This window comes from Phytophthora sojae, assembly GCF_000149755.1.
Source record: "Phytophthora sojae unplaced genomic scaffold PHYSOscaffold_4, whole genome shotgun sequence".
Classification (NCBI taxonomy): Eukaryota; Oomycota; class Peronosporomycetes; order Peronosporales; family Peronosporaceae; genus Phytophthora; species Phytophthora sojae.
Genome location: NW_009258118.1, coordinates 6457005 through 6480913, shown reverse-complemented (window position 1 = coordinate 6480913; position 23909 = coordinate 6457005). Strand labels below are relative to the sequence as shown.

General features: G+C 52.1%; 6 protein-coding genes across 6 annotated transcripts; 3 read left to right on the top strand and 3 right to left on the bottom strand.

Moving 5' to 3' along the window:
• Positions 1–8271: 8271 nt before the first annotated feature.
• PHYSODRAFT_286098 (hypothetical protein) lies at positions 8272–8721 on the bottom strand (the record flags this gene model as incomplete). The annotated part of the gene is made up of 1 exon (XM_009529422.1): positions 8272–8721. The coding sequence occupies one exon, from the start codon at positions 8719–8721 to the stop codon at positions 8272–8274; it is 450 nt and encodes a 149-aa protein (XP_009527717.1).
• Positions 8722–10108: 1387 nt separating this feature from the next.
• On the top strand, positions 10109–10936 carry PHYSODRAFT_315288 (hypothetical protein; the record flags this gene model as incomplete). Its single annotated transcript, XM_009529421.1, has 1 exon — positions 10109–10936. The coding sequence occupies one exon, from the start codon at positions 10109–10111 to the stop codon at positions 10934–10936; it is 828 nt and encodes a 275-aa protein (XP_009527716.1).
• Positions 10937–12315: 1379 nt separating this feature from the next.
• PHYSODRAFT_445867 (hypothetical protein) lies at positions 12316–12702 on the top strand (the record flags this gene model as incomplete). Its single annotated transcript, XM_009529420.1, has 1 exon — positions 12316–12702. A coding segment is annotated over one exon (387 nt), but the record flags the coding sequence as incomplete, so codon positions are not given.
• Positions 12703–14274: 1572 nt separating this feature from the next.
• On the bottom strand, positions 14275–14982 carry PHYSODRAFT_354678 (hypothetical protein). Its single transcript, XM_009529419.1, has one exon. The coding sequence runs from the start codon at positions 14939–14941 to the stop codon at positions 14438–14440; it is 504 nt and encodes a 167-aa protein (XP_009527714.1). The 5' UTR covers positions 14942–14982; the 3' UTR covers positions 14275–14437.
• Positions 14983–16330: 1348 nt separating this feature from the next.
• PHYSODRAFT_250056 (hypothetical protein) lies at positions 16331–17923 on the bottom strand (the record flags this gene model as incomplete). The annotated part of the gene is made up of 2 exons (XM_009529418.1): positions 16331–16342; positions 16499–17923. 2 exons carry the CDS (start codon positions 17921–17923, stop codon positions 16331–16333), a joined length of 1437 nt encoding a protein of 478 aa, XP_009527713.1.
• Positions 17924–22153: 4230 nt separating this feature from the next.
• On the top strand, positions 22154–23658 carry PHYSODRAFT_501310 (hypothetical protein; the record flags this gene model as incomplete). Its single annotated transcript, XM_009529417.1, is given in 2 exon segments — positions 22154–23369; positions 23384–23658. The coding sequence occupies 2 exon segments, from the start codon at positions 22154–22156 to the stop codon at positions 23656–23658; spliced, it is 1491 nt and encodes a 496-aa protein (XP_009527712.1).
• Positions 23659–23909: the final 251 nt, after the last annotated feature.

Sequence of the window (23909 nt, the reverse complement as noted above, 5' to 3'; positions counted from 1 at the left end):
ACGACCCTCGTGATCGTGCTGCATCAACGCACATCCGATTGCGAAGTCGGATGCGTCACACACAACGTGGAATGGGCGATCTTGGTCGGCCACCGCCAAGATCGGCGCCTCAGTCAAGCCCCGCTTGACTGCATCGAAGACCTGCTGACACTCAGCAGTCCAAACCCACTCGGCGTCCTTCTTCAGGAGCTGTGACAGCGGGCGTATCATGCCCGTGTAGTCCTTCACGTACTTGCACAAGTACGTGGCCAAGCCAAGGAACTGCCGCAGTTCCTTGACGATCGACGGCGTCGGCCACTCATTGATCACTCTAACCTTCTCAGGGTCAGGGCGGACACCGTTCCTCCCAACGAGACACCCGAGCACGGGTATCTCGCTCGCCCCGAAGATACACTTCTTCAGGTTCTCATAGAGCTTGTGCTTGCGCATAAGCGCAAGCAACTTCCGGAGATGCACCTTGTGCATCTCAACATCGCTCATCCCGTCCGCACCCCGGCTGTGGACGAACACATCGTCGAAGTAGCTCGGTGCGAAGTCGCGCACCGAGCGCAACAAGTGCGTCACGCCCCTGTTGAAGGTCGCAGGGGCGTTCTTCAGACCCTGTGGCATCACTAGCCACTCCCAGAGCATGCCGCTCGGCGTGCTCACAGCCGTGAGAGGGATATCGCTCTCACGCATGAGGATCTGATAGAACCCATCGCGCAGATCAAGAGCACTGTAGATAGTGCTCCTGGCCATCGAATCGATGATTACATCATTTTGCGGTATCGGTGTCTGCGCCGGTATCGTCGCATCGTTCAGCTTGTTGTACGCATGGACGATGCACCAGCCGCCCTGTGGCTTCTTGACACAGAACGTCGGAGCACTGTGCGGGGATTTCGATTCCCGCACTTGTCCAGCTTTGCGACGACTCTCAAAGAAGTCGTCGATCGCCTTGACCTGCTCTCGCGGCAGTGGCCACTGCCGCGTGACACAGTACTTCGTCCCCGGCACGAGATCAATCTCGTGCTGGATGCCCTTATCCTGCGGAAGCTCCGCAGGAATCTCTTCCGGAAGTACGTCCGCGTACTCCCGTAAGATCTCGTAGTAGGGACTCGTCTTCAACGAGTCCCAGCTCTGCTCTTCAAAGCGCTCCTTCTTCGTCTTCGCACTGAGAGTGTCCTCGCTCTCAGTGGTGGTCTCCATGAAGAACTGCCTCAGTTCTTCATTCTCGCTCTTCGTTCACTCGGCGTCCGAGAGAATGCATATTTGCTCGATGCGTCCATCGTGCAAGTCACGCGCGAAGCGCTTCCAGCTCATGACTGGAAGCGAAGTCAACTCCGACGCTTGCGTCGGAGGGTTAGCGAGGGTCATCTCCCTGCGCCTGTACCGGAACCCGGCACAGGTACGCGTCAAGACGTTCAACGTCTCGACGTCCGGCTTCTCAGCCTCCGTCTGCCCGGCAGACATTTCTTGTAGCGTCTCGGCCCCAGGCCGAGGCTTGCGCAGCGACCTTCGCATGCGCCGTCTTCTTGTCCTGCGGATCCCGGCTCCGCATGACTCTTGACTTCGTCCAGGCCCAGCCGTGGACGGGTGTTCTTCTTCAGTACCGCCGGCGGGTTCGTCCCGCGGGCGAGCGACTTCAAGCCCGGCTTGGTCGCCCGGCGCTTCGTCGTGCAGCCCGGCTGCACGACAGCATGCAAGTTTTTCCGGTGCGGAACGTTTGCAACCGTCCGCACCGCCTGCAGCGTCGGCTCCCGGAGCCGACACGCCATCTTCACCTCGACGCCTGTTATTGGCGGAGCCCTCCATTACGGAGGGTGCGTCGGCTCCCTGAGCCGACGAATCAAACTGTCCAAGCCATCGACTCCCGGAGTCGACGGCGTTACGTCACCTTGGCTCTTATTATTGGCCAGACCTGATCCAATCAGATTCGCGTCAGCCTCCACGGCTGAGGCGTGTGACTCGCCTGCGTCATCCGTGCCCCTTGAGGCCGGAGACTCTTCGTGATTCGCTGAAAAGCGGGTGTCGACCTCCGAGGTCAACACATTTCCTTCATTAGTTGTCGGCGGCAACGCCGACGCTAGCTGCTCTTGCGCGCGTGCTCGCGCGCGCCCAGGGCGCTCCGGGACAGCGGCATTAGGCACTGTCTCGAGTAGGGAGTCACGCGCACCTGTCGGTGCGCGCGTAGCGGCAACAGGGCCATCGCTCACTGTTCCGCTGTCGCGACCGAAGCGCACGAGAGTGGGCTTCTCCCAATCGATGACCGGATCATGTCGTGCAAGCCACGGCATGCCCAATACAATGTCAAACTTATCGTCCAGATCCAGGACGATAAAGGTCTCGCCAAACTCTTGATCTTCATACGTGAAGCGCACGCGTACCATGCGCTTCTCGGTCTTCACGACGGCACCCGTTGCCAGTCGTACTTCCAACATACTTCGAGGTATCTTTAAATCCTCGAAGTCAAGCCTTGATAGACTTCGCAGTCGAACAAAGTTCTTCGACGCGCCAGAATCTACCAAAGCACGGAGAGAGCCGCTTGCTCTCATCGAGTTCACATTCAGGATGACAAGGTCAGGCTTGTCATCTTGGTTCTTGCAGTAAGTATGACCCTCACTGGGGGCTGCAGTCCTCAGTGTCGCGTGTCCAAGGTCGACACGCGGAACTGCATTACCAGTAGGGCGCCCCGCGCCTACTGGCGTCCAGCCTTTTTGGTTTAGCTGCGACGGTGCCCGGCACCGCCGCGATAGCCACCCTGCTGGTGCACGGGGGCCGTGCACTCCCGTGCAAGGTGACCGACTCTACCGCAACGGTAGCATCGCACATTGTTTCCCTGCGACTGCTGGGGTCCAGTAGTTGCAGCACTCGAGAGGTCCATGGGTTCTGGGCCTCCCGTCCTCACTACCGGGCGTGGCTGTGGCCTCGGTACATGTGCATGCAGCTTAGCCTGCCGGAGGCTAAACTCCTCCTGCATTGCAAGAGTAATTGCAGCTTCGATAGTACTCGGGTACTCACGGAAGAGATAGGTCTTCACAGGCCCATCTCTCAGCCCCTTCATGAACGTGACGACCTTGGTCGCCTCGTCGATCGGATTGGTCACGATGTTCGAGACCAAGTTCCGTGCTCTCTGAGCGTAAGCATGGACATCATGCTTGCCCTGCTGCAGGTCGAGGAACTCCGCCCTCGACCGGAACTCGTTTTGCGGGGGCTCAAACGCTTGTCTGAGCTCTTCCTTGAAACCCTCGTACGTGCTAAAGCACGTAGGATCCGAGAGTCGGCGTCCATACGCCCAAATTCTTGCACGTCCGCCAAGACATGACATGGCGAACGCAACCTACGACAACGGGTCGGCGATACGTCTAGCCGCAATGGCTGTGTCGCGTTCGACAAGCCAACGGAGGAGAGGTTCACCCTCTCTTCCAACGTAATTGCTCACGCTGAGCTTCAGCGATTGCGCGCGCGGTGTCGTCCCCGACGACACCGTGGTAGACGAAGCAGCATCTCGCTGCTCCCTCATGACGAATCCCTGAGCAACACCATGTTGCTCTGTCGGCGATAGCGTACGCAGCATCGTAGCTACAGCCGCCTCACCAATGACTGTTGACAGTCGTTGGAGAGCTTCCCACTCTGGGTCCGACAGGTGGGGACAGTCAGCGCGTGCAACGTGAGTTGCAGGCGTAGTGGAGCTTTCCATGGACACCTCCGTATCCATGGGAAGGTTCTCAGCTCCGCGTTCGTGCGGTGACGAACGAACTCAGGTAGTCGGTCGTTGGACGGACTACAAAGTGCTACCAGGTGTAATGGGCCTACTTTGGCTCACTACTTTAGCTTACACGTGTGCGCGTGTATGTGAGGAAGCGTAGCTTAGTTTAACTTAGAGTTAATTATACTCGGGCCTCCGAGTATAGATTAATCTAAATAAACGATCCAAATAATGTTTTTTGGGTTAAAATGAGAGCTGCTATTTTTGTTTTATGTTTCTGACTTCCTCTAAATGTAATATTCTAAGATTCTAAGATAGGAATCTGCCAACGGCTGGTTGGCAGAATTCCAATGCTATGCATGTCGCTCATTGGCTAAGAGATGCTGCTCTTAGCCAATAGGAATCTTAAGTCTCTATGGACCACCCGTCGTGGTGGTCGTAAATGTATGTAGCCTATTGGTGTGTCTACACCAATGTCGAGAAAGTCTTTCGAACCTCTAACAGACGTCGTATCTGTTAGAGTTACAAGTGACTGTAGCCACTTGTGCGTGTAACCCTGTTACATCATCGTCCGAGCCATGAATCAGCTAAAGCAGCGAGCTCAACTATCTACAGTCTCTCTTTGTGTCCAAGGCACCCAACCAATGATCAAGTCGGCTCGAGCCCAGAATGCCACGCACCAAGCGCTCAAAGACGTTGTCTCGATAGCATGGAAACCAGCTTCCAAACGCATCTACAAAGCGATCAGGGGATTTCTCAAATTGCGACAACTATCTCAGTTTACCAATGCTGTACTACTTCGAGAGCACCTGCCTGTCAAGCTATGGGACTACCTGCAAGAACAATTTTCGCCGCACCACCGTTTGTCAATTAGGCTCAGTCTACCCAGTCTACGGTAAAACCCGGTTGGGATCATATAGGGTACAGATCAGAGAATGGATCGGTTTTTAATACTAATTTTTGTATTGCAAAACATATGTTACGGCAGTGAGCGGTTGCGAGGAGCGTAGCCATAGCAAACCCGCGCGGGGTGCGGGCCGCGCGGTATTTGCGGAGGCGGGCCCAGCGACGAGCATTCCAGCGAACGGACCCGTTGCCGCAACTCGGAGTTAGTTTTCTTTTTGCGGGGGTCTGGGGGTGCAACCCCCAGAACACCTTTTAGCACGTCAGATCCAATCTCAGATCTGTACCGTATATGACCCCAACTGGAGGTTACCCAGTCTACAGCGATATCAGGACTCTATAGTTTAAACAAACGTAAATAGAGGACCTCTGAACACACAAGAGAAGAAATTGAGAAGTGAGCTCAACAGATAATTTTCCTTCGCGTCGAATTGGTTCGATGGACATATGCGCATCATGTTCGTCACCATAGCGCGAGGACGAACTCAAGACCGATTTAAGGATGGGGGAAACTAGTGTAGCTAATTTCTCGTGCATGTGTCATCATATGAAAAATCGAATCCTGCCATGAAGATGGACACTACAATGTAGTGACTACATGCCGTCTGGCTTAGTCGTTAGGTTTTCTAAATGACTGCAATGTACCTCACCAAAAACTAAAAAACTAAGCTTCATATATTACCTCAGATTCTCGAAACACGAATATAGAATCGAAGTCGTGCTCAATGTGGAGGCTACGTTAGCTTATTAAATTCCCAAGCGACCATGTTAGGCTTGATAAACTCGTTCTTGTCGGCTTCAGATCAGTTTGTGAACCGTGTCAAATCGTCATGTGGTATTTTCGAGCATTGAAGTGGGAAAGAAACCGAAAGGGAAATGTATTATCCAAGGCGTTGGAGACAGTGACGTTCACTGTGAACTTACCCAAGTAAGCACTGGAGCCACTGCTTGGGATTGGCTCTGAAAGACAGTTCGATCTTCGAAGATCCATAGCATTCACAGCCGAAGAAGCTGCGTCATAAAGCATGCTACACAACTTGGTGATACACATAACAACACCATAAATGGACGCAGGCGGTGGTACTCCCGCTTCAAAACTGCAGCCAAGGCAGGTTTTGCGGGAAAGTGACCTCCCGTATCTGTAGTATGGAGATGATATTTCGAAGTATAAACAATTTTTGCTACGATGCACGTATCGCACTCGCAGTCACCATTCAGTAATTTATCGAACATTGGACAGATACGAGCCGCGAACGAGCTAAGCAAATTTTGTCGTTCTTTTTATTAATAGGAACAAAGATCTACATCCTATCTCTTTTTTTTTCTTTTCATGTGAAAGGAAGTACCGCCTATCAAGCCAGGAACTTGTGCTGAGGAATGTTGTATTGTGTATCCTTCCATCAGTTTTCCCGCAAGCATTTTGTGTCACTACTAATGGACGACTCAATATCGTCAAGTGCAGGCTATCATCTACTGCTTCGTCGGCGTGGCGCTGTCGCACTTCTCCGCGTCGCCCGAGCCGAAGGCCTGCGAAGCGCTCATTGGTGCTGCGCCCAATGGATTTGTGGCTGTGTTGAATTAGTTCGGCTCCACAGTCTAACTTTCCGGCTTTATGCAACCCTGAAGCGGAAGTTTAGCGGCGGCAAAAGAGGTCACAAACGATGCTTTGCTGCTTGTGGTTAGCTCGGAAAACCAACTCGATCTTAAGAAATCCATGGCATTTGCAGCTAAAATAGCTGCTTCAGGTTGCCGTATTCAGATTGCTGAGCTACTTTACGCCTTGAAGTCGTCAACGCACAACAAATAAAGGCCTAGTTTGCTTCTCGAAATGAATCAATCAACAAGTCCAAATTTGAGTAAAAACGCACTATGTAATGCGACGATCTCAACCCCACTTTATCTGTTGTCCGCTTTTTTTCACGGATCATGGGAGTGTACTAGAGCTTTGCGTAGGCTGGGGTAGCTTGGTAGTTCGCTCACAAATAATATCAAGCCGTGGATTGAATAAAATGCTTAGCAAGCCACATTTTAGACTTTACAGTAAGTATGATCGCACAATGGTCGAGCGAGAAACAATTACAATGGAAGTCTGTTGTTGACAAGAGCAAATGGGCAGATAATCAGTATCCTTCTTAGCAAAGCACGTAACGTAGTGCTGGTTTCTTCCTGCGCTGCCCAACACCACTAACTAATTACTTAACGGCTCCGACTCCGAAATAGCACAGTACGCGCTGAACTTGTTCTGTCGAAATGATCAAACTAATCTCGACGTCGTTACGATGCTCTTGTGACCTCGATGAATGCACTCACTAAAGTTGCCGCAGTTCTTGATTTACGCAAGGACTGCTTCTTCTGCGGCCATCGCCCGCAGAAGAACAGCAGTCTCGCACCTTGACCCGGAAACTTCTTCGTCTAAAGTATCTACACTTCTGAGTCCAAAGCATTGTATCGTTCAAATTATCGGATACCGCTGCCGCTCATCAAGGGCTCTGTGCTTTGCCTTGTCGTGCTGCAGGTGCTCCATCTGCGGTGCTCAAGCCACTAGCCAACGAATGAGTTCGTACAGCGTCTGATCCAGCAGCATGTCCACATCGGCGTCCTCATCAGCAATGTCCCGGTTGAGTGACGTCCCACTATCCCGAGCCTGGTGATGTCCCTGAGCTCCTGTTGCGCTCGCTTTGCTCGAAAGCAGCAGCTAAGGCAACCGAGCACCGGCAGCGTGAAGAAAAAAGGATTCTGCTGTGCGCCAATGAAGCTCCGAGGGGTTTGGGGCGACTGTGGCTAAGCAATTGCCTGCAGCGTCAAAGCCAATAGATCACGAAACCAAAAAAGAGTTAGTTCCACGATTTAACAAAAATCTATCGATAGGTCTCATCACTCACCGATGAACAGTGAAGTGATATGAAACGTTGAAGACCTCCAACTACGGCAGCACTTCTTACAGCGTGCCAGGCTGTTAGCCGAGGAGAGTAATGCCTGTAGCTGTGTCTTGACGCCGGAACCAATCTGTAAAATCGACAATAATTAAAAAAAGTTAACTAAATTCTCGGGGTCAAAATAACTTTTTAGCGACCGGCACCTTGTCCTCGCTCTAGCAACGAGAAGACTGGGGCACCCATCGACTCAGCACATCTAGAATGCGCTCGATAGGTCACCGCCTCCATTTTTTTTCTGCAGGTCGCGGAATCGGCAAAATCAGGAATGAACGGCGGTGTTGGGTGGTTCTTTGAGTTTGAGAGGTTCTGACCTTGAGAACTTCAATACATTCAAGTATCTTATATCTGAGTCTAAGGCATCCATTATTGTTGAAGTGTTAACTTCAACGGGAGGCTTCATCTGATCGGCTTCAAATAATCGGATGTGGACTGCTATCCCATAATAAAATCTTCAACGTAAACTTCTCCAGCGTTAACACAGAACCCTCAATATTTCAGAGCTTTTTCGTGCTAAACCCATGAGGGAATGAAAAGGAAAGATACGACAAATTCGCCGAGTGCTCGACAACAAAAGATACAAAGATACAAAGATACAAAAGGATTTGATTAATTTCCTAATTTCTGAAGGGCTATGTATATCTTGAAGTGAAAGCAAGCAACTCACACGCTTACGTAGGAGGCAAATGAACTGAAAAAAGCAACAACAACTTTGTTTTCTTCTGCTACACTCCTTCAATGTTGTCCACTTTAAGGCTTAACGGCGTTTGCGGCGACGAATTTATCGTACCAGGCCTTATACAGCCCGATGACCTTGTTGTCTTTCCCCATCATCCTGGCTCGCAAGGTCACAGGATTCACTCCTTGTCTGTAAATCCAACGGAAGAACTTCTCCACGAGGTATTTCTTGATTTTGTACGATGTAGTGCGCTGGATCTCCTGCAGAGAAGACTTCCAGCGGTTCAGCAGGCTTGACACGGGTAATCCTCGCTCTTCTTCATCGTCATCATCTTCCGCCACAAGCTCATTGCCCCGCAATTTTCTTTTGCCGACGTGGTTGTACTCAGCAACCAGGCCACGAACTGGGATATCCGAGTCGATCTTCGCCGAAGCGGAGCTTGAAAGCTTGGCCGAGGCTGCGTCGGTGCTGGATAGTAGCATCACCAAAGTTGCAAGAAGCACCCACAGTAGCAGACGCATGGTGGGTACTGGAAACTGGGAGCTTGTGGGTGTCGAAGGTGTCGAGGAGAGAAGAAATGGAAAAGTGAGCTCAGCTAATAGCTTTCCTTGCACCGAATCAGTTCGATGGACGTATCCATCATGTTCGTCAACATAGCGCGAGAACAAACTCAAGACCGTTTTAAAGATGGGGCACCGGGAACATGTAGAGAGAAGACAAGGTGCATGCATTGTCACTTGCGCATTACGAAGCTAGTCCACTAACGATTCTTTGATTAAGCAAGAGTAGAAATTAGGAACTGGCTTGGTGCGAGATGGGCCGTAAGCTTACAGTAAATTCATGCATTATCTCAATTCCTCGAAAGCATGAGTCGAAGTAATCTTCAATGTGAAAGCTGCTGTAGTGACTACTACAGTGTTGTCTATAAATTAAACGAAATTGGTATCACTGAAACTAGTGAATCAGTTAGGTTTGATAATTTCTTGAGCATGGTTAGACTGCTACAGTGTTTCGTTGTGATCACTTTGTGAACACTTAAAAACGCTTTCATGTGGTGCTTGTTCACTTCAAGCACTGAAAGGGGGGGAGAAGCTGAAAGGGAAATTATTGTCCAGGGTATTCAAGACAGTGAATTTACCCAAGCAAACATTGGGGCATTTGGTTGGGATAGGCTCTGAAAGACAGTTCGATCTTTGAAAATCCATAGCATTCACAGCGATCGCACTACGTATCCACCATGTTCGTCAACACACGAACTCAAGACCGATTAGAAGATGGGGGCACCAGGCGGAATAGCGCGATGATTCGGTATTGTCATTTGCGCCATTTTTTCGTTAGGCAGGATTAGATAGGTATAATAGGAGCTGATCTCTGTATATGGCGCAACTCACTTGTTGAGGTTTTATCACGACGCATTTATCACACTCGCAGACACATTTTCGAGCCATTCAGTGTTACAGTAATAAAAGCTATTGAACATTAGACAGGTAGTACTGTACGGGCCCATGTCGGGCATCCGAGCTAACAAAAGTTGGTCAAGCATTTATTTTTTGTAGAACAAATATCTATCTATAGTAAGCTAAAAAGCAACTAAGTGACAATACACGCCTTCAAGGGAAAATAATATCAACAGCGTACAGGATTTTCTGTTCTTGTCAAAAGGTCGGTACCTCACAGTAACGGGTTTGTTAGTATGTCAACCGAGGAGCTGAGTTAGTCAAGGTGGTCGCAGGGCAGAACTCCTGACTGCCAACTGGTTCAAGAGTATTTATCTGACCCTCTCCATTCCAATACCGACTCTCTACGTTGCATAATTCGTGTACAAATTACGTACATACTCAACTCCCCATATTCACAAATCCCTTCACGAAAGTAACCGACCAGTCAGCCGACAGGAACGCAGCAGCGATGGCCCCCAAGAGGAAGCGCCACGACGAGGAGCTGCTGGCCCAGTGCGTGGCTCGCGTGCTGGCGGGGGAGACGGCCACCGCCGTGAGCAGAGACACGGATATCCCGTACACGACGCTGATGAACCGCGTGCACTGGAAGAAAACCGGTTACGAGCCGGCCGCCAAGAGGAGGCAGCAGGTGCAAATGGCGGCACTTTTGGCCCCCGCTGGGGAGGGCTCACCCTCAGACGCAGCTTCAGTTGCTGCAAGTGCAAGTGCAAGTGCAAGTGCAAGTGCAACACGTCAGGCTGCACCCCCATTGGCGGAGGTGGACGAGGAGATCCTGCTGGTCATGGCGAGGATGCAGCGCGCAGGCGTGAAGGTCCGGCGGCGAGATGTTTTAAACAAGGCCAACGAGATGAAGGAGCCCGAGGCCGCAGAGTGCGGCATCCAGTGGTTCCAGCGCTTCCGAGATCGCCACGCGGAGGTGTCGGGCCCTGGTACCAGTTTAGTGCTGGCCGAGAGCACGGTGGAGCAGCTTTTAGGGTCTCTGGAGGAGGAGGTTGAGACGGTGGGGGGCAGAGAGGAGCAGAAGAAGCAGAAGGAGCAGCTCACGCCCTCGCAACGAGCGGTCCAAGAGCTGCAGAGTTGCTATGCAGAGCAGCTGGACGCGGAGGACATGGTGGACGCCTTCGACATCATGGCGGACCCCGTGATGGCGCGAGTCTTTCTGGTCATCGCACCTGGCCAACTGAGGGACTTGTGGTTGAAGCGGAGGATCGAGAAGGTGCGCGATGATGAAACTAGTGATGCTGATATGATCGAACACGTTGCATCTGCTACTTAAAGTGCATTGTGTATACGCGCACACGCATTTTTAATTCGCACGCACGAAATGGTACCTACAAAAGGCACAACCTGGCCAAGACTTTACGAACTTCAAAGGCAATCACTGCGAAACGCACTTCAGCATGTGCTTATCAGTCAAAGGGGGACCGTTAGACGTTAATAACACGCTACCGATGTGCCGATCACGTTTATTTACGTGATTTGAGCCAGTCCGTGAAGCCAGCCAAAACTGTTGTGTTGGTTGGTTTGTGGTGGTTATGCCTTGATCTTCATCCCATCGCGCATGGATACATCCGCGCTCGTCAGCAACTTACCATGATACCATTCCCAGTTCTCACGTGGCGAACTACTGTATACTACACGTCGTTGGCGTGTCAAAAGCTCTCGATGGGATCCTTCTGACCAGGGTAATGTCACAACAACTACGCTGATGAAAACGTAAAGCCACATTAACTGAGGCTTCAGGTTTTCGAATGCAATTGTTTGCAACTGCAACCTGCTGTACAAGTACGCTTGAATTTTGTAGGCGTTCGACGAATAGAGCGATTGCATTTTATGACATGTACATATTGGACACTACTGATGAAGTACTGGTCTGCTATCATGGCAACGCTCAAGATTCCATTATTGGCAAGACTTTGTTCGGGATTTGAGTCAAATCTCGTCTCGACCCTGCCCCTATCGCTGCATTCGAGGTCTCCAGTACGGAACCCTTTCGAACCGTTCAGCACTTCGCATTTTGCTTCCGACACTCCGAACAAGGCCTCAATTTACTGGACTCAAGAGCACTGTTAGTCGACAATGCGTTTGACGTGTGCCCTGTTTGCGGTGGTCGTACTTGTTGCATGCTCCGACCACTTCACAGTTGCCAGTGATGCAATCAGTGCTGAAAACGACGCAAACCAAGGAGGAAATCGTGTCACTCGTTTCATCAGGGGCGCAGAAAAAAATGGGCCCAAAACCAAAGACCGAAAAAGAAGAAGCCGTTCACGCCATTTCAGAGTTGGTGCGAGTCCAAGAAGCCCATGGTAACGCCGAAGAGAGAGGAGCGGCTGGAAGTCCCTCGAAGTTTAAAGAATTTCTCCGAAAGAGTCCAGCGGCTACCAAAGCGTTCTTTAAAGAGGCATCCTACCCTTGTTGACGCCCTCAAAGGCATCGTAGGCACGACATTGGCCGTGGGAACGATCGTTCTCTTCATGTCAAGCATTGGGCTCGAACAAAGCTCTTAGTCGGTGCTCGAAGTCCCGTGTTGAAGCTAGTAGCTTTGTGATAGATTACCAAAGTAACACTCTTCCAGTCGAACTTTCTCGGTTATTTTTTCAGAAAGGGTAAGTCTTCACTTTTACTTTCTAAGGGAGAATGCCTGAGGCCACATCATTACTATATGCGTCGAGGGCTCTTCCTCTGGACTTGCAGGCGCTTCCCCATGTTCTGGAGCAAATAAACGACCTGCTGAAGCCGACAACCATCGATGGCGCCGTGTACAATGAGCTTTCACGGGTGCATCGAGTTCATGGAGCGTCACGCCCCATAACGGTGGGGGCAATGGATGGAGCTGCTACTCGGGGGCGACTCGATATCGTCAGAACGTTAAATAACACGAGGACAGAAGGTTGTTCCAGTAAGACGGGTGTCGGCGCTGCGGCTAATGGCCACTTGGACGTATTGGAATGGCTTCACAAACATTATCCAGAGAAGTGCAATCTTGAAGAGGAAATCGTAGCTGCCGCGAAGGGCGGCTGTGCGGAGGTGGTTCAATTCCTAGAGTCCAACAACCTCCAAGTCGCAGCACTTGACCGAGCTCTTGAAGCTGCTGCTGCTCATGGCCATGTTGCTGTGGTGGACTTGCTTTCGTCGACCTACTGCCATAACTCCTCGCCCCTGCTGAGAATGGCCACACAAATGTTGTGCAGCTGCTGCTTGACAGAGGCTTCAAGGACAGAACGAGTCATATCGCCTCCGGGATCGAGAAAGCTGCAGAATTTGGACACTTGGATGTGGTGGAGATGCTTCTCAAAGGCGGCTACCACCACTCCGTTACAATGTTGACTGTGGTCGAACAATGTTCCGGTGGAACGATGCAATTTTTATTGGACCGGTGCAGCTTTCGTGTGCATGAAATCGCAGTTTACCTGCTGCAAACGAACCGATCCGACATGGTTAAAGTGATCCTGGAACACCCTACGATAATGGCTAGAAGCCGAGAAGATTGGTTCTTGCTAGTGATCCAAGCGACTTTTATCGGTGCCTCGGAGAAAGGGTCCATTGGTGTGGTGAAGGAGCTGGTGGGTAGATGCATCCCCCGAGGTATTGAAGATTGCGGCCTCAAATCAACAGCTAGAAGTGGTGAAACTACTGCTGGAGGTTGCCTCAGAGAACCAGCTCGATCTCGGAGCCTCCATTGGCCTGGCAGCAGAAGAGGCTGTGTCAAGTCGGTGTATTGACATGATCAAGTTACTTGCTGCCAAGTGCGGGATCTTTGAGACCAAGAACGCATTGGAGATAGCGACGGCAAATAATGATCTGACAATGGTGGTGCTCCTGCTTGATCACAGCAACCAGACCACTATCGAGCAAGGCCGATATTCCTTCCTGTTACGTGGAGATGATCGAGCTGTTTTGGCTGCGGTGCAATCCCGCCACACGCTTGCGAGTCTTCGAGCACGCAATTAGTGCAATATTTGCTGTACGGGGCCGTACGTCCAATGTTGTGGAAGCGATACTTGCTGCATTGCCATCCCAATGGCTTTCCCCGCAGCTAAGGGATACGGTAACGCGCAAAAAGTCTCGGATGAGTGACGCGCAAGCAGTAGAACGCGCGAGTTGAACAACATACTTTCTTAAAATTCTTTACCTTCTTTTTAATGAAACTACTTGCGATTCGATTTCAACGCGGACATTCTGGATCCACGATGGCTATATGCCGTGCATATTGAGCCCGCTATCAGCTTTCATAATGTTACAGCAAGTGCAAAAGGCAACCGGTCTGGCAACTTTCATTTTTCGTTCGTTACGTCAGAATCGCGCCAAGCTGCAAATGTGCCGAATAGAGAGCCAATTCTTGTTTCTTGGCCTACCTGCTCGCGCTGGAATTTGGTGCACAATCTTTCTGCACATACTCAAGCCAGAGCCTCCTCATACGAGATGAGACGTTCGGATGTTGATGCCCCAATTCCAGCGAGCGTCACCATGACCCTCCTCATCGACAGTGAACTTCAGTCCCTACCTCTCTCCCTTCTCCAATTCACCTCTTTCCCATCAAGACACAACCTACGGCACCCCAGCAACAGAGGACGGACATTCTACACAAACTCAACCAACACCAAACACCCAGCGACGACGACGTGTGCTCAATCGGGAGCGGAAATATACGTGTTAATGATACGGGGCGGCGGCCTCTGTACATTCAGCCAGCCTCCCCGGCTTGTACTAGGAGAAAGTAGTCTAGTGTACCGTAGAACCGTCGACGTCACTGGAGTCTGCCTAACGCGCCTAAAACTTACAGGAAGTAGGCGCCGATCGCGACGACGACCGCGGCGACCGAGCCCATGGTGGCCGTCACGTGCGGTATGGCGTCCGAGGAGCTGGACAGCGCCGAGCCCGAGCGCGGGGCGATGGCGCCGCCCGAGTTGCCCGTGGGGCCCGAGTCGGACTCGGCCGAGCCGGAGCTGCTCTGCGCCGTGGTCGACTCCTCCGACGAGCTCGAGTCCGAGGTGGAGGCCGAGTCCGCGGTGACCGACGCGTCCGTCTCAGCCGAGGACTCCTCGGACGTCGTCGACGTGACGTTGGACGAGCCCGAGGTAGAATCGGCCACGGCGGCGCTGGCGCTGGTAGAAGACGCCACGGAGGACGCGGCGGACGTCTCGGCGCTGGCGCTGGACGAGGCCACAGCCGACGAAGTGGAGGCGGCAGTGGCAGTGGTGGAGGGGGCGGTCGTGGTCGTGGCACCCGAGACGGCGGACACGGCCAACGCAGCGACGAGGAGAACCTGGAAGACCTTCATGACGGTAGAGCGGTGGGTAGAGCGGGGGTATCTGTCTGTGTGTCGGACTGATGAGCTTTTCGAGACTGAAGCAGAGCTGGGGTCCACGTACGTACGTGCGTAGAGCACAGTGCAGTGGTGGTGTGGTGCAGTGAGGGAGAGGTTCTGATAGAGCCGAGACATGATGGAGCACATGGTCGAAAATGTGCCGGAACTTTGGGCAGTTGACTGGCGTTTGTATGGCGCTCGGATGTGCGGGGATTACATCGGCTGACTGGGCGTTTGTATGCAGACATGATGGGGGAGAATGGTTTGCTGGTTTACTGGCCACTTTTTCCTGCTGGATTTTGTATTGGCTGCCGGTTCGTTTGGTTGTCCAGTCGACGGAACTGACGCACGTGCCACGCGAACGAAGACGGCTATCCTCCTCCCATTTTGCGCGGTCGAAGCTCCGAGTCGTTGGTTTGTTGCTTCGGAGCGAAAGACGATGGCATGGCGCTGCGTTCCTCCGTCTTTCCATCGCCACGCACTCGAGATTAAAAATTTACTAAAAGACTTCGGGCAGGCTGGTGGCGTGCGGTTATTGAAACCAGACGCAACCACTGCAGGTGGTCCCCGGAAACTCGTACAGTACAGTGTACATTACTATGGGCGCTTGATTGCCTTTCAACACGGGGCAGGTTGTCTTGACGTTAGGTAATCGGCTCCTGGCGAGAATCCATCGATGAAGGTCGTTGGCACTCGTTGAAGTCTCATGAAAATTTGACACTACTGTAGGTGCACGTTGTGTCTGCATAGATTTTTGCATTTTGCTTGGTGCTCGCTGCACTTTGGTCATCACATTCGTGCGTGCGAGTGACTGCACGTCGACATTAGTGGTTGTCAGACTTGGATGCAAGCCCTGGATTACTCGCGGCGGGTGGCGCGGTGCTTGGAGTTCTTTATCGAGCTGCTGTCGAATCCTTCCTACATGGTGTCGGCAGAAGGTGTTGAGTACTTACAACGGTAAACACTGGCGCGATAACTGCCTTCCAGTCGCGAAAGCCGCTTCACACTAGCCACCATGGTCTTCTCAGTTTCGGCATTGCGCTCCTTAGCTGCTAGTTGCCCCCAAACCCGAAAGAATACAAAATGTCGAACTTGTGTCCACACAGCGTCGATAGGGTACAAACTCGCCAGTTGCAGTGTTTCTCTTGAAATATTCCAGAGACTGCGGCCTGCACACCACGTTGCTTGTCGGATAGTACGTTAGTAGTACTTCGTAAAAAAAATGAATCATCACGTATTCGCCACACAGTCTGAGTGAGTGTGCACAGTTCATTGAGACGGTAGACCTCGTAATGGCCGTGTGATAGACGACTCTAAATGCCGGCAAACTTTATCAGTATGAACAATGAATTTCATGTAGTGCTACAGATAATGCTACAGATAAAGGTATTATAAGTAAATTACAGTATTCTATTAATTAAGGAAACGGGGTCTTATACCTCGTGTAGTTTGAGATTCTCCGGAGCGATCATCCGAACGTGGTGTCCATGATCGAAACCTCGCCGCGCTCGCAGAGGGGAATTGCGTCACTCTGTTTTGAAACTGCGTTCCATCGACGTTGTCGTCGCTGTTGGACTTCGCGGTCATGTCGCCTCGTTGGTAGTCCGTAACATTCGAGTGCGAGCGGCCGTCGCGCCTGAAGTTTTCCGTCGGTAGAACCCGATACACTACACCCGATCCCGAACACTTGGACGATTGCGATACACTCTCAGAGTCGCTCAGCGCAATCTCCCAGCCACACTGCTTCTTCGCCTTGAGTAAACAGCGCAGACAGAACTGGAGAGAGCAGTGCTGGACGGACCCAGTGTCCGACACGTCCATGACCATCTTTTTCAGCACACTGCACTTGGAGCACACTACCCGCCGGCAAATGGAACACGCCGTACCCGACCCGGAATGAGTAAGCGAAAACTTGGAGAAGCTCTTCTCGCACGCCTCACAGTGCGTAGATTGCGTCGCATGACCACCAGATCGCCCGTGGCCGCTGTGCTTCATCAGCCACGTCAGCTTCTTGATGTACGCATATTGGATCAAATTCACACAGCAGAGAGCGGCATCCGCAGCGATCGCGACTGAAAGGCGGCCTGGCATCTCACCACGGGAATCGAAGAAGCCGCGAGTGTAGATGTCGACCTTGCCAGGTTTTCCCTGGCGAAAAACGTAGCAGAAGCTCATCAGTCCGCGAACGATGTTCAAGTGCGAGAGCTCGGGGATTTCTCGCAGTGCCACCGAGTGCATCAGGAAGTAGCCGACCTTCTCGCCGTTGCAGTCGCGCGTGAACCCCGAGGACTCGAGGATGAGGAAATCTCGCTGCTGAACGATACCCGTGAGCATCACTGGGTGTTCTTTGGCAAACCACTTGATACCAAGGAAACGGTAGGGGTCCTCCTCTGTTGGACCTCTAATAGACGCCACAATTCGAGCATCATCGAGTCGATCGTTGATGTAGGAACTGCGCAGCTTCCACTCGTCGTCGTTGGGGGCGAAACACCCGAACATGCAGTCGTCCAGTGTGCCGTCGGTAGTACCGTGGAGGGCCATCAAAGATACACCGGGAGGCCTTGCCTTCTCCATGATACTGTTCTCAGCGATCCCGGATGAAGAAGACAGCGACGTCTCTCGGTCGTCGAAGGGCTCAACAAGGTTGCTGGTCTCCGTGCGGTACCTTGACAGCGTGTGGCTGGATGACCAGGACGGACTCTCGATCACTGGAGCGGACGACTCATTCCCTCGCTGCTTGATCGCCTTTCTGCGTTGGCGATACACCTGCATACCCTCTTTCGTGCGCATCAGACGCCACTGCGGATCTCGGAGGACGCCTCCGTCCGCGATGAAGGCGTCATTCGCTGTCACGATCTCCTTCACGACGGTGTCAGCCTCTTCAACGAGCGCTTTTTGCTGGTCCTCGGACAGCTCCACGACGGGGAAGGCGTTCTTTGGCAATGTAAACTTCATTGTGTCTCTTGTCCTTGCCGTTTTCGAAAGTGTAGCGTCCACATTGCGGTGAGGTTGATACGGGAGCCACCCAACCATAGCTTCCCCGATCCTACGCTCCCCTGTGTCTCAGCTCTCTCCGAGAGCCGTTCTTGGATCCGGGTATGTAATCGTAGGATAAACAAGGTTATCCCATCCAAAAGCTGGGCGTGATGCTCTTATCGTGTCCAGGACAGGGCCATCCATGGCTTCGATACATGTACAGCCTGCCCATCTACTGTACTTGTACTGTGAAACAACGACAAAAAAAATGATTCTATGTACGCGTTTGGGCGAGCTGACGTAGTTCTCTCAGTGCCCAGTACAGCACACGCATGCCTACAGGAAAATTGTATTATCGAACCAGAGATAGCGGTTGTACACGAATCTCCACAGTGCATTTTAGTCAACTTTTTTGTATGGGAAATCTGATGATGCTGTGGAATTCCCACCATCAATAAGCGGGAATGAAACACGCGAAAAGCATCCAAATCGAAGATCCTGCGTGTTACACGCCATTGACTTGAAGATAAAAAAACTGTAACGTGAAAACTGTGCTGTATAAATGACGTCGCAAGTCAGATTCTCCTGAAGCGTGGTGCAAATTCATATTATATTCATAGACTGCCTTCTTACGGCGCCTCATTTGGTGTAACGTTACAAGAACTCCATGAATTCTCAACCTGTCTCAGCCATACAACCCCCGGCGATCCCACGAAATGCCCTCAACTACGAAGCAACGACGGCTCACTATGCTGCATAGTCTATGCATGCACTGTAGTATGTATGCGCAGCCCCAGTCCGACCAGTACCGTACCGGCACATGAACGTTAGTCGACAGTCTCGAGTCGAGACTGCTGTGGCATTGATCATACTGTGTCTATGCAGGCTCCCAATCATTTGCAACTGACTTTTCATGTAAGTACAAGTGGAGTTGGGGTGCAGCGTGTGCCGCGTGCAAAATAAAGGGGCTTAGCCCTGCATGCGCATGTGTACATCGCTGGTTTTGGCGATTGGCGAGGTAGACCACGGGGCTCTAATACATGTACATACGAATTCAGTGCGAAGATAGGAAGGAACCCTCTGTTTTCGATGTCCATCCCCTGGGATTCATTCAAGTCGCAATCGCGTGGAGTGAGTGGGTTGGAGTGGGTTGGAGTGGGTTGGAGTGGGTTGGAGTGGATTGGTGGGACGACAACCCGCGAAGCATGGCACGACAAGCTTGAAGCTAACGCTAAATAAAAGAGCTCTTCGGTGGACATACTTTACCTCCATGTGTAAACCATTTTTCCGAGCGATTGGTACTGTAGCATGCTGCCTCGCCACTCCGTCTCTACCTGCACGAACAAGCGCGAACTCGTCGCTTTCCGGGCCCCACACGCCCGAGTATCCACTGGGCGTGAAGCTACAACACACCATCTCCCCAAAAGTCTGGGAGATTGCCGTTTCCCGGATAAAATATCGGCTTTGCCCGTGATGGCGATAATTGAAACCGTATTGATGATGCCCAAAGAAGCCACGAAAGAAACACAGTGGCCCCAGAAGCTACTGTGCCAATTTGCCTGTGGTGTGCTGGCGGATGCTGCTGCCAATGGTCATGCTTAGGCTTGGTTGATCAAGAAATACTGGGAAGTTGTACTCAAGACTAGTGATGCTGCTGCTGAACGTGTTGATCTCGACGTAAGTTACGTCACATAACTTACTGGAATTTCTGCTTCTTGAAGTTGTGTACCTCGAGACTGACACTCGGGGTCCCTATCGAATAAAAATTAGTTCGTCTTCGGCTTTGAACAGAATTTAGTGCGCAGCGGTCGTAAACAAGCATCGGCTCTAGATTCAGCGTACAACACGGGGGAGAGAACAATCACACGAATGTGTGGAATGGATCAGTCGCGCCATCGCCGGCGGAGACACCAATGAGGCGAAAACGAACGATCGAAGAAATGCATCGGCGGAGTAAAATGACCCGGCAGGACTTACGTACACAGTCTATTTTCGGTGATATCTTGGAGTTTGTATAGGCAGCCCATCACCCCACAATGTGACGACTTTCCCGCAGGACGGATGTCGTCCGCGGGAAATGGCCTTGCTCCGCTGCGCTCCGCAAAGGCAGTCGCTGCGCTCCTGCGATAAAAAGATTCTCTCACCTGGCGAGAACAGTGCTCGGCTCGCTGGAATGCTCGTCGCTGGGCCCGCCTCCACAATTACCGCGCGGGTTTGCTGCGGCTACGCTCCTCGCAACCGCGAGCCTCCGTTGGTCCTCTTCTATATCACATTCACCCCCTCGACCCCCATCAAAAAAACTGTGTACGTAAGCACTCCCAAAATGACCCCTGAACTCGGTGAAAAGTTCTACTGACACCGGAAAGCTGTAGACTCTAAGTGTGTTTTCCGGTGTCTCTAAGTGTGTGCTGGCATGATTTCGTATAGCCGAGTCCGGGCGTAGAGACGGTAGAGGAAAGGTGAAACCTGATCCCCCAAAACTGCAATTTCGGTACCTGTGAAGCGAGAGCGTGGCCTGTAGAAGTGCGCTTTAGGCCCAGGCCTAGGCTAGGGTATTCCTCCCTCTTTCCATTGAGACCAACCCCAGATTCATCGATTTCGTGGGGGATTCAAGGCATTGATTTCCCTGGAGCACTTTGAGGTTTTCACGATTTGAGGGCCGTGACATCCATCCCCGGCCGGGGACGATTTTATGCAGCCAGAAAATTGGTCCTGCACCATAAAACAGGTCCTGCAAAATCGTGGAATGTGTCCTGCAAAATACCACATACCCACTATAAAATTTACGTTTTACATTAACCCGTTCTGTTTTACAGTAAATATTGTGATTTGCAATCGTTTTGTCGTTTTGACTTGGAGCTCTCCTCGAGTTATAATAAATCAAGATCGATTTAATAAAACGAGGTCAAAGAAAGGGACAGATCGATCTATTTAGGCCGGCTAATAACTCGACCTACGCCAATCCAAATCAGGGCTCGAGGTCGACCTGCTGGTGGATTTGAGTAGAACGAGGTCGATCTACGGTAAATCGATCCTTTTTGCGTTTTCAAAAGCGTAATTCGAGGTCGATCGAAGTAAATCGAGATCGTCCATGCTACCCCCTCTGATTTGTGCCCTGATTTGTGGACCGGCCTACCTCGATCTAGGCCATAAAACCGGTCGACATTTTATCTGCAAAGCACAATAACTGCTTTTTATTTGTGTCGAAGCCTACCCTCGCGGGCTAAGTTAAGTCTGGGCCAGCTAACTTAGCCAATCAAAGCTGCCGTTTCACTGGACTTATACATCACAGGGCGGACACTCGCCCGTTGGCTCTCGCCTGCGGACTTAGCGACGGCACTTCGGGGGGCCCGCCCCTCTCTCGCTTCGCTCGGGGAGCGCCGCTGCGCGGCCTGCCCCACCCCCTCATGCCTTACGCTAAGTCCTCGGCTCGGCCAGGCGCGGTGTCTGAAAAAAAATATCGGGTTGCAGCGCTCGCGTTCGCTCGCTCGCGCAGACACGCCCCCGCCTAATCGGCGGGTGTTGGCGATTGGTGAATGCACTGAGTGAGCCTCGAACTCGCATCCGCTCGCCCTCGTCCGTTTTGTATCGGACTCAAAATACAACGGATTGAATATGTCCTGCACCCCAACTGTAATGGGCCTACTTTGGCTCACTACTTTAGCTTACACGTGTGCGCGTGTATGTGAGGAAGCGTAGCTTAGTTTAACTTAGAGTTATTTATACTCGGGTCTCCGAGTATAGATTAATCTAAATAAACGATCCAAATAATGTTTTTGGGTTAAAATGAAAACTGCTATTTTGTTTTATGTTTCTGACTTCCTCTAAATGTAATATTCTAAGATTCTAAGATAGGAATCTGCCAACGGCTGGTTGGCAGAATTCCAATGCTATGCATGTCGTTCATTGGCTAAGAGATGCTGTTCTCAGCCAATAGGAATCCTAAGTCTCTATGGACCACCCGTCATGGTGGTCGTAAATGTATGTAGCATTTGGTGTGTCTACACCAAGGTCGAGAAAGTCTTTCGAACCTCTAACAGACGTCGTATCTGTTAGAGTTACAAGTGACTGTAGCCACTTGTGCGTGTAACCCTGTTACACCATCCCCCCCACAAGGTTAGACGCACCGAGTCACGGCACGTCAACCAGGAAATTGACCATTCGTCAATTCTTCATGTTGGGAGAAAGAAAACTCGAGCTCATTCCGCAATGAGCTCGCCGCAGAAGAAGACCGCCGCCGTAACAGAGGGCAACCTCTCTGTTGCTCAGTACCATGAGCGCCAGCAGGCAAAGCGCGACGCGCTCGCTGCAAAGGCCGCGTCGGGGACAACTCAGTCGGAGATTGTCCTCGAAGGTTCCTCTGCAGTCAACGATGCCGTTAACTATGGGAGTGACGACGTAGAGATGGAAGAGGGCGAGGCCTCTCCCAACAAGCGCAAGGAGTCTATCGACAGTGATAGTCTCGACCCGCATGCCGGGTCGAGACGCCCTCGTGAAGGAGACGACTCGGACGCTTCGAGCTCGAAGCGTTCGCGCGGCGAGAGCGAAACTCCGCTCTCCGCTGCTGGGGCTTTAAGCTCCCCGCGTGAGATGGCGTCTTCAAGTTCTCCGCGCGCTGCCCGAGCAGCGCGCGATCCATGGATGCCGTCTGCGTCAGAGATCGCAGACCGTGTGGGCAACACTGTGCCTCCAAATGAAATCTCGCTGTACGTATGCAGCGGCATCCACGACGATGCTGTGGCGGAGGAGCAGCACTTTGATCCGTTAACGAATCAAAGGCGCGATTATTACATCGGGCTCTTCCACGAGCTCCGGTACTTCTCCAGCAAGAAGACCTCTTCTCGCAGCAAAGTGCCTGAGTGGCAGGCACTTTGTCAAAGTTGGAATGCTTTTGTTGAGAACTTCAACAAGAAGCTGGCTGCTTACCGTGAGCGGATTAAGCACGCCTGTGAACGCTTAGAGACATTCTCGACGCGCGGGAGGTTGGAGCAGCTCCACAGATCTTCTGTGGACGCTGGTATTCCATGCGCTGTGCCCGAAGGCCAACAGTGCACGTTGTGTCTTCCGGGTGCGGCGCGCTTGAGCGACCGCGACCTAAACGGGTACACGACGATTCGTGTACCTGAGAGTCTCAAGGATCTCCGTGCCAAGTTCTTGGCACGTGAGGAACGCGACGATCGTGGGACTTCGGGCGCTGTAGGTGACCACAGCGCTCACACTACCTTCGCGTCGGCAGTGCGTGGTGAGCTTCGTACGCCCTCACCATTTCCGGAACGTCCTGCAGCAGGACGTCCCGTGGCTCCCATGTATCTTGGTGGGGCGGATACCCTCTCCAACGAATACGATAACGAACCGGCTGCCGGTTCGTTTTCGGGAAACTATAGTTCACAATACGCTCAACAATCCAGCGTGTTGAGCCGCGGGCGTCGCGGATCGGAGGCGGCGGTGGTGGGAACACGTGTCAACCTGGGGTTGACCTTGGCCCGACGCTCAAAGAGCGGGTCGCTGCTGTGGAACAGCATCAGAGCCGGGAGTTCGCCGCTCTAAAGCAGGAGGTGGCGATCCTGAGAGCTCAAGTTGCTCAGGCCTCGCAGACCGCGTCGGACATCTCTGTCGACGTGGGAGGTCGCGTCGCACGCTTGGCCCAGCGCGTTCACGCGCTGGAGCAGAGGTTCGCTCCCGCTGGGGTTTCCGCTTCGGGCCAGCCGAGCTAGGTGGCTTGTGCTGCCGGTATGGCTTCAGCTGCCCGACGTAAAAGGTCGGATGGAGGCGCATGCTAGGTGGAATATCTAGCGTGTAGGCGTTGCCATGCCGTGCCAACACCGTGAACGGCCCGATGAAGCGCGGGGCAAGCTTGCTCGCCCCGAAGTCGGAAACTGCATGTTTAGGCAGGTTTTGAGTTGCTAACAAAACCAATGAACCCTTCTTGAATTCATTAGTGTTGCCCCTACCAACATTGTCTGCG